Raw genomic sequence first — 10,004 nt, forward strand, 5'->3', positions numbered from 1 at the left:
TTAGTAAATGTTAAATATCTTCACTTTTTTTCCCAAAAAAAAAAAATCTTCACTTTGTTCAATGCTAGTCGAGTCATGATGGTCGCATTTCCCATTCGAAGCGGGAACAGAAAGAGACATCAAGTTCGGATAACAATTAGTTAAAAGCGAAAAATAATAATAATCAATAATTTTAGTTCAAAATAAAGTTTGAAAATAGATATAAAAAAATTAATCATATATACAACTTCTATAGATGAACTTTTATCTTTGAAGACCCACAATATCAAACCTTCCCAAATCCGCAAGCTGCCAAAAATCCATAGTAAATGAGAAAGATCACACTTTGATGAAAATGGAAAATGGAGACCATCCGCTGCTGACCCTTCGAACTGCCAAAAATATTTCATGTGACTTCTTATTTAATCTTACCATAGAGTATTGGTACAATGATTATACTTATGACTCTATGAAAATCATGTGATTATCTCTCAAATAAATAAACGACAATCATGTGAATTGGGATATATAATAATGTGCTTAAATTTGAATGTTTAGGTAATTTATGGTTTTGTGTGTGCTGTGTATTCAAAAGTTATGCCCGTTTAGATATACACCACTGTAAGTTTCTTTAAAAAAAAACATTCTCCCCTCTCCCCTCTCCCTGTGTGTGTGTTAAAAATATTTAGTATTCTTAAAAAAAAAAAAGGGGGTAATTTATGGTTTCAAGTAGGACTGTCCAGAGACTCGGTCAACCCAACCCACCCGCCGCTGCCGATCGAACCCGACCCGCCGCCAACCAAACCAACTTCGCCGGCAGTCGGCGACAGGTTTATTCCTCCAAAACCCAAGCTTTCCAGGTTGGGTGTCGGTTTTCCTTCCTCCAAAATCCAATCAACCCGATCCGAACAACCCACAAAATTTTCGACGATATTTGGTAGATCCGGCGAGATCTATACCATTTTCGTCAAGATCTCAGCGAGATTTCGTCGGATCTAGCCCAGATCTTGCCGAAAATGGCCTAGACTAGGCTGGATCTGGGGAGACATAAAAGATTTTGGGCATTTTTCTCTATTTTTATGCCGAATTCTCGTTGTTATCCAGATTTTCGACCCCGACCGACTCGCCTGGATCGTGTTGAAGTTTCAACCTGTCTGATCCGATCATCCTCTCGGTCGGCGGCGGGTTGAGATTCCGTCCACCCAATCTGATCGAGTCGGTTGTGGGTTAAGCACAAACTCAACCTGAACCGAACCGTGGACAGCCCTAATTTTAAGGCTCTCTCTCTCTCTCTCTCTCTCTCTCTCTCTCTCTCTCTCTCTCTCTCTCTCTCTCTCTCTCTCTCTCTCTCTCTCTCTCTCTCTCAGCAATCAAAGTGAATAATTTAGACAACAACATAAAATCACACACTTTGGTTAAGCTGGTTGCATTGCTTAAAAGTTCTACAACAATTCTTTAAGCATTATAAGGACTTAATTGAGAATGCATAAAACTTAAAGGACTGAAATGACAAAACCTAAACTTAAAGGACTAAAATGAAAAATGATGAAACTTAGAAGGTGAGTTTTGCATTTTGGCCTATTATATTTGTTTCAACATATAAAGCATGGTAAAAAAATGGAAGAAGAAAATTAAGGAATAATATTGCTCTTTTTTTTTTAGGGTAAACCTAAACCAGGATCATATTATTGCAAGAAAACATTTATGGTAAAAGAATTATTCCTGATATAGATTTCCCATATATTCAAATTATTCCAAATTTTAATCCCATTTAGAATTTGGCCATCCATGTTATCATTAGTTCCCCCAAATCTTGCACTCTAGCATTAATTTTAAAACGCTCATAATTATTGGATTTAATTTATCTTATTATTGTCAATCACTAAATTAGTAAAATAGCCCCCAAAAAAAATTCCTAATCATAGTTAGGCATTAAAAAAAATTATTTTTTTGAAATTAATGGTAGTAATTGTATTAATGGGAACAAGTATAAACATAGTGTATACAAAGCTAGGTCTAGCTTACCTCTAGTAAAAATTTAACTTGAGATCTCCTTTTTAAAAAAAATAAAAGCTGCCACATTACCTGCTAATAAACATACTGTGGAGATTAAAACTTAATGCCACCAGCCACCTCATTAAACTTCAAGCAAAAATTAACAAAACTCGCCCACAAAATATAGTTGAAACATATTTGATCGAGTAGGACCAAAGTGGACCGAATAAGGTTGAAGTGGCCCGAATAGAAGCTAATGGACCGAATAGGACCAAAGTAGACTAAATATGACTGAAGTTGACCAACTAGAACCAAATTGGGTAAAATGGACTGAATAGGATGGAGACGGACCAAATAGGATCGATGTGGACCGAATAGGACCAAAGTGGACTGTATAGGACCAATGAAACAATCAAAGACAGTATCATAGTTCTGAAATAGATTTATTTCATAGTTTAGTAATTAAAGGTGTCTTGTCATTTAAAATTTGAAATGACATAAGACTTTGTACACTATTATATCCAAAAATTAACTAAAATTTTAGATTCCTTTTTACTTAAAATAGAGAGGGATTAAAAACCTCTTTGCGGTATTAGGATCCTGTCCATTTGTATATAATATTACGTCATTGAATAACACATTATATGCTATTAAATTCAAAACAAAAAAGTTCTAACCATAAAATGAAGAACTAATTTATAATTTAAAAGACTTACTATGTGAGTTGGATAGATTCTTAGCCACAATATTGTTTGCCAAGAGGGAATTGAGAATCTTTTGGAGTACAATATTGTTTTCCTGTAATAAAGAAGTAGCCCCATGCATATGAGCTACCGGGTGCATTTGCCCACCCTCCTAGAAAAATAATAATCATCTTTTGCAATAAAAATCAAGGTAACCTAACAAATTAAAAAGGGAGTTAAAGATATTGGTTTAGGAAGTAGGAATTATTTTAAGAAATTTTTTATGGGAAAAAAAAAACAATTAATTGTTTTGACGGCTTTCTATATTTCTCTGAAGAGTTGTATCAAAATTTTTCTAAAAAAGACTTATTAACAATTGTTATAAGAATACCCGTTAGCAGGACCTAATTAAGAAAATGAACAAGTGCTTATGATTATGTTGGTTACTCAGATTTAGTGTCCAAGACTACAAGCCCACTAAGAAGCTAAATTAGATTATATTTTGTGGCAAATATCCTTCTAATCGAACTAGAGTTTGATGCCAGGCTTTTTTAGATTTTCAATACACTCTAATTTCATATAAATTATCCTTCAAAATTATACTCAAATTTTGGATCAATTATATTTATATTCAAATTCATCTATGTAAACTTAGCAAATATAAAAACACTTAACATGAATTTATTATTATACTTTTGCGTAATTGGATGGTGTGGCACCACAACTAAGTACTGTGGAAATGGTTGCCAGAGACAATGTAAGCCAAAAACTACACCTTCCAAACCAACCTTAACCCCTAGAGGTGGTGGTGGTGGTGGTGTTGGCAGCCTCATTAGCCTCTCTATATTCAACCAACTGCATGCTTAAACATCGCAAAGATGGGAGCTGCCCCAGTCACGGGTTCTATACCTACAATGCTTTCATCACTGCTGCCCGATCTTTCAAACATAGAGAGCTTAAGAAAGTGCCCTTTGAATATTCAAACATTCGTGACTCATGAGATCAGCATCATTGGTTGGCCAACAATGTTAGACACAAACAAATTTCACAATTTATTAAATGACAGATAGATATTATTGCAACAACACCTTTATATGAGATCACCACTACTGTTTGGAATGCACTAATACACCAGATTATAAATTATTTTATTCCTATTATTTTCAAGTCTCATTTAAGTCACTACTTATTTTATTTAACTTTTACTTTTTATATATGCTACTTTCTCAAAATAAAAAAAAAATTCAACAAAAAGTTAAATAAGTTGTTCTCATACGAAAAAGTCGTTTCTCATGCGAAAGTGATTGTATTAAACTTAGTTCAAAATATATTTAAATCAATTCACAAGCTTTCAGACAAATTATAAAAGGAATTGAATTGGTCAAAAATTGTCTAAGTTCAAGGGTTGTGGATGTTAGTAGTACTAAGTCAAATTGAATTCTGCTATCAAACTTTGATGATGGTATGAGTTCCTCACATGTGATGTATCTACAATAATAATTCACAATTTCAACTTTGATGATTCAGCAATTTCACTTATATTTAGATTATGGACTATGTAAACAATAATTATGGTGTCCTGTCAACACAATAGTTTGGTTAACTATCTATATTTTTCACACTGATATTGACTGTTGATCTTTTTAACTTCTTCAGCAATTACAACTATGCTTCAGCAGGTAAAGCAATCAGAGAGGACTTGATAAACAATCCAGATAGTGTAGCCACAGACATAGTGATTTCACTTAAGACAGCCATATGGTTTTGGAAGACACCACAGGGCAACAAGCCATCAAGCCACAATGTCATCATTGGCAAATGGACACCATCTCTTTGCAGATATATCAGCTGGTCAAGTCCCTGTCCCAGGCTCTGGTGCCATAACCAACATAGTCAATGGTGGCCTCGAATGTGGTCGTGGTCATGATGATAGGGTGGCTAGTAGGATCCGTTTCTATAAGAAGTATTGTGACATTATGGGACTAAGCTATGGGAACAACTCGGATTGCTATAATCAAAGTCCCTTTGCTTAAACTTGGATTGTAGTAATGCTACTACTAAGTACTACAGGAGAACATAAAGAGAAACAATCTTATTAAATTGGAAAATATTTTTCCCTAGTAGAAAAGTTTTGAGTATGTTATTACAACCAGTAAAATGAATGAAATTGTTTAGAATGAAGTTGCAGTATATAGTGTATATGGTCTCCAAAAACAAAAATCGGTATATATGGTGATGAGTCCTACGCATATAATATATCATACAGAAAACTACTACAAATTACTTAGAATGAAATAACAGAGTATGTATATGGCGCAGGACATCAGGTATTTATTAAAAAGTTTCAGCCTTAAAAACTAGCCTAGTGTTAGTTCAACATTGATATTTCGATTCCTTTTGGGAACTGAATGAATAAAATTGACAAATTTTGATTACAAGCTAGTGCTATTACTTCACATTCACAAAAAGGTGATGTCAACCATTACTCTTTACATAAAACTCCTTGATGCAACCCCAGCACAAAATATACCCAAAAGTAGAAAAAAAAAAAAAAAAAAAAAAAAAAAAAAAAAAAAAAAAAAAAGGGAAATTACATATTTAAATCTTTGGAAGATTCTTGTCCAAATTGATTAAATCAATTTCTATCTCCTCCCACTCTCCTTGTTTTTTTTCTTTTTTCCTAAGAGTTGCTTCATTCCAAATGTCTTCCTTAACCAATCAGGGTTCCTTGCAGTTACAACTTACAACATGCCCAATAATCACTCCAACAACGGTACCAAATCCATACCCAATCACAACTATTTTCCAACCAAATTCAAATGGAGAATCTGAATCTTCACTATTCTCTGAGATAGAGGCTGGAGGTAGCAAAGTATCAAAATTATCACAATTATTTGTCAATGGGCTCCCACACAATCCTAAATTTCCCTCAAATGAATTGTTTTGAAATGTATTAAATTGTTGCCCACTTGGTATGTGTCCCGTAAGATTATTATAAGAGACATTAAAATATTGCAAGAAATTAAGTTGTGTTAACTGTTGTGGGATCTCTCCTGAGAGTCTGTTTAGAGAAAAGTCCAATGATTCCAACCCTGCAAGATTTCCCAATGAAAATGGGATATTGCTACTAAGGAAGTTATTGGAAACATTGAACAAATGAAGCACCTTTAAATCACCAATTGATTCTGGGATCTCTCCTTCAAACCGATTGCTTGACATATCAATACCTCTAAAGTGCTCTTGGACCCTTTGGTATACCATATTCATGCCTTTGTTTGTAATTTCCATTGAGTAGTTGTAATCATAGGACAAATGATAATTCCAACTACCTTTTGGTATAGTAAAATTTGTCTTTACATGAATATAAGTTAAAGGGCTTTCATTCTCAAAATCCCTGTACTTCCAATTCTGAAATATTTCTAGTGGCAACTTTCCTGAAAAGCTGTTGTTGGAAAGATCAAGGACTCGCAAGTTGGGAAACTTATACTCAGCATTAGGAATGACTATTGGACCATTGAATTTGTTAGACCTTATACAAAGAACCATTAAATTTGGAAGATTATTTTAAGGGCCATCTCAAGTGATGCAAAATGATTATTCATGCAATTTGTAACCGGAGACATTTTGCCCTAGTTCATCATATTCTTTGTAAAAGCTACTGCGTCTTTGTGCCAAGGGTTTTTTAACCAAGGAGCTTCTTGATCTTCGTCGTTGGATGAACTGAAGAATTTTGCAGCCAACATCTTTCTCAAGTTGGTGTGTTAGTCACGTACTTGGATTCTTGCATCAATTAGTTAGTCACGTACTCGAAGTCGTGCATTGAAATGAAAGATTGTCACTACATCACAAGTCCAATTGGGTATTGGGGTAAGGATTCAACTGTTGGTTGGTATTAGGTACTAGGATTCCTTTTACTTGTAACTGTTTGTTTTGATAATAGTGGATTCTCAGGAGTGGTGACCTTAAATTCACCCGGTGGGGTTTTGCCTCTATGGTTTCCCCCCTTCGTAAACAAATCACCTATGTCAAATTTATTTTTCGCTGCATTTAACTTAGTTGGTGATTTATTTTTGCTACCACGCTTATTGCATGTAATTGAATCTAATTAATTTACCAAATGGGTCAATTCATTCTTGGCATATTAGCTATGTCATCAATAAATTGTTTAAATTGTAAGTTTTTGTAATTTAAAATTAGACATAAAATATAACCTAGATCATATAATAAATAATATCTGATTAACACAAAATTTGATATGTGTATTAAGAGCGTAAAGAATATGCAATTTCAATGTTAGATTTTCAAAATATATAGTAATGTTTATTTTAGGGTTTGGCTTACTTCCAGTACTTTTTTAACTGAACATATTCTTTTATTTTAAATATACAATGACAAGTGGTAGTGAGTTAATCTCTACATTTTATTTAGTTAGTAGATGATGTGGCAATTTCTCAATAAAATAAAAGGAGATTCTAATTTAAAAAGTGCTGGAAGTAAGCCAAACTATTTATTTTAATAAGTAAGGTTGTAGCTTTAAGCTACAACCAATTTGTAGCTAAAATGTTTCCTTTCTCAAAACTTAAATTAAGCAATTAGGACCAATTGCAATGCTTTCCTATTTTTGTGGTTTTTTTTATTTCTACTATATTTAATCTTAGTATTCACATGTTTATTATATGTGAAGTATTATGTTCATAACATTTTATTAAGTAGTAACTTGTAAGTTGTTATTGGTTCTAATTTAAATCTACAATTGAAATTATTTTTTTACTCATCAATAAGCAGCTAGTAACAACCTGCCACTTTAGAATTTTTGTGAAAATATTGTGAACATAACTTTTCTCTTATTATATATTTATATACTTATTTCTTGATTAATTTCATCTATATCAAATGGTCAATAAGAATTAAAAATGTGTGTATTAAGATTATTAGGTACTTGATTCTCAACAAAAATAAATAAATACATATATATATGTGTGTGTGTGTGTGTGTGTTCAAGTTACACCTGGTGTAACTCTAAGCAATTTAACACCACCCAATAACTTATTATTGAATTAATATTTTGAAAATTCAACCATTGAATTACATATTCTATATGTTCTTAACATGCATGCCAATTTTCATATCAATTGGATGTTATTTACCATTTGATCTATAAACTCATCTTTTATGCATAATTTTAAATTACAAAAATTTGAATTTAACAATTGGTTGATGACATAGCTATTAATTTTTGATTACCTTGAAATTTTGCAAGCATGAATGTTAGGAAATTTAGACCCCGGTTAATAGAATTAACAAGTTTTAAACCCAAGTTGTTAATTAGATTTATTATGCATAAAACTTGTTAAAACAAACAAACATCAATATCATGTCAAAACTAACTGCAGCGGAAAAATAAATAAGACAAGATATGATGACCTAGGAAAACCAATGAAACCAACCAGTTTCACAGTAAAAAACCTGAGGGGAAACCTTCCCGAAAAGCAATCTACTATAGTAAAGAGAAGTTTCAGATCTAGTACAAAACCTTTGTCCCTAGACTCTACAATCCCCGTAGATGAACTCACAACAAAAACCTTCCACCGCTTCAGAACCTCTAAACTCTTCAATATATGAACGCCACCCTTTGATGCACGGATCCTAGTACGTGACTAACTCCTTTACACGAATCCCAGCACGTTACTCACTCACCAACTTGAGAAAGAAGAATGTTGGTTGCAAAATTCTTCACTTCATCAACAATGAAGATCAAGAAGCACTTGGTTACAAAACCCTAAGGCACAAAGACGCAGTAGCTTCTTTTAGAGAGAATAAGGCTTCGGTCACCTTTTGCATATGTTCTCCTTGTATTCTCTTATGGGACGATCTCTAAAATATGCCTTATATATGTCTAGGGTTGTGAGAAAAGAAACCCTACACAAATACAAAAGCCTGGCCCAAAAATCAGATCTGAAAATTCTGATTTCCGTAATCTCGATAGATAGCATCTGTCGAGCCTTATTAAACCTCGATAGATAGCTATCTATCGAGAAGCTGTCCAGCAGGTGTCCAGCTTTAGTAAACACATTTTCTTCACTTGTTTCTTGGTCCAATCTTCATGGCTTTAATATTAGACTTGAACAACATGTTCTTTAAAGTATTAAACACATCCTAAATCAATTCAAATACAAGTAAAGTGCGTTTTGCCAAAGGATTAGCCAACTACGTAAAATATGTCCTTAACAATAAAGAATATATAAAGACAATGTAATCTAACGGTGGATTTGTCAATATTCGCATCCAATTAAAAAATATTGAGTGGTGTAACATTACTTAGAGTTACACCAAGTGTAACTTGAACCCGACCTATATATATATATATATATATATATATATATATATATATATATAAGGTATTTTCATAATATTACAATTAAAGTGTGAGGCTGGATTCTCCAACAAAAAAAAAAAGTGTGAGACTAAAAGTTTGTTGAGAAGGGGTTGTTACTTGTTATGTCCACATGCCCTAAACTTGTAATCAGAGAGGACTTGATAAACAATCCAGATTGTGTAGGCACAGACCCAATGATTTCATTTAAGACAACCATATGGTTTTGGATGTATAAGGTATTTTCAGAATATTACAATTAAAGTGTGAGTGGATTCTCCAACAACAACAAAAAAAAAAAAGTGTGAGACTAAAAGTTTGTTGAGAAGGGGTTGTTACTTGTTATGTCCACATGCCCTAAACTTGTAATCAGAAAGGACTTGATAAACAATCTAGATTGTGTAGGCACAGACCCAGTGATTTCATTTAAGACAACCATATGGTTTTGGATGTGTAAGGTATTTTCAGAATATTACAATTAAAGTGTGAGGCTGGATTCTCCAACAAAAAAAAAAAGTGTGAGACTAAAAGTTTGTTGAGAAGGGGTTGTTACTTGTTATGTCCACATGCCCTAAACTTGTAATTAGAGAGGACTTGATAAACAATCCAGATTGTGTAGGCACAAACCTAGTGATTTCATTTAAGACAACCATATGGTTTTGGATGACACCACAGGGCAACAAGCCATCAATCAAGCCACAATGTCATCATAGGCAAATGGACACCATCCCTTGCAAATAGATCAGCTGGTCGAGTCCTAGGTGTTAGGAGCTTTACGAGTTGCTAATGATGGCATAAGAAATTGGAGTGCTTGGACAACATCAAGCCAGTCACTTGGCTAAATGTTTTCTCAAGACACCAATGACCCCTCATGCTTATCTAGTGAAGCTCTTAACTGCTCTTTGAAAGGGAAAAGCCCAGTCTCCCTGCTGGATTCAAAATGATGAGCATGATGAGGGGCAACATGTGGAGGC

The 10,004-nt window shown here is 33.5% G+C and overlaps 2 protein-coding genes across 2 annotated transcripts; one reads left to right on the forward strand and one right to left on the reverse strand.

Annotated features, from left to right (window-relative positions):
* Positions 1–3,535: 3,535 nt before the first annotated feature.
* On the forward strand, positions 3,536–4,690 carry LOC142636462 (chitinase 9-like). Its single transcript, XM_075810707.1, has 3 exons — positions 3,536–3,684; positions 4,314–4,438; positions 4,497–4,690. Exons 1-3 carry the CDS (start codon positions 3,536–3,538, stop codon positions 4,688–4,690), a joined length of 468 nt encoding a protein of 155 aa, XP_075666822.1.
* A 685-nt stretch (positions 4,691–5,375) lies between these two features.
* Positions 5,376–6,203, reverse strand: LOC142636471 (receptor-like protein 41). Its single transcript, XM_075810711.1, has one exon. The coding sequence runs from the start codon at positions 6,201–6,203 to the stop codon at positions 5,376–5,378; it is 828 nt and encodes a 275-aa protein (XP_075666826.1).
* Positions 6,204–10,004: the final 3,801 nt, after the last annotated feature.

The sequence above is a fragment of the Castanea sativa genome, chromosome 1 (genome assembly GCF_040712315.1).
Source record: "Castanea sativa cultivar Marrone di Chiusa Pesio chromosome 1, ASM4071231v1".
Lineage (NCBI taxonomy): Eukaryota > Viridiplantae > Streptophyta > Magnoliopsida > Fagales > Fagaceae > Castanea > Castanea sativa.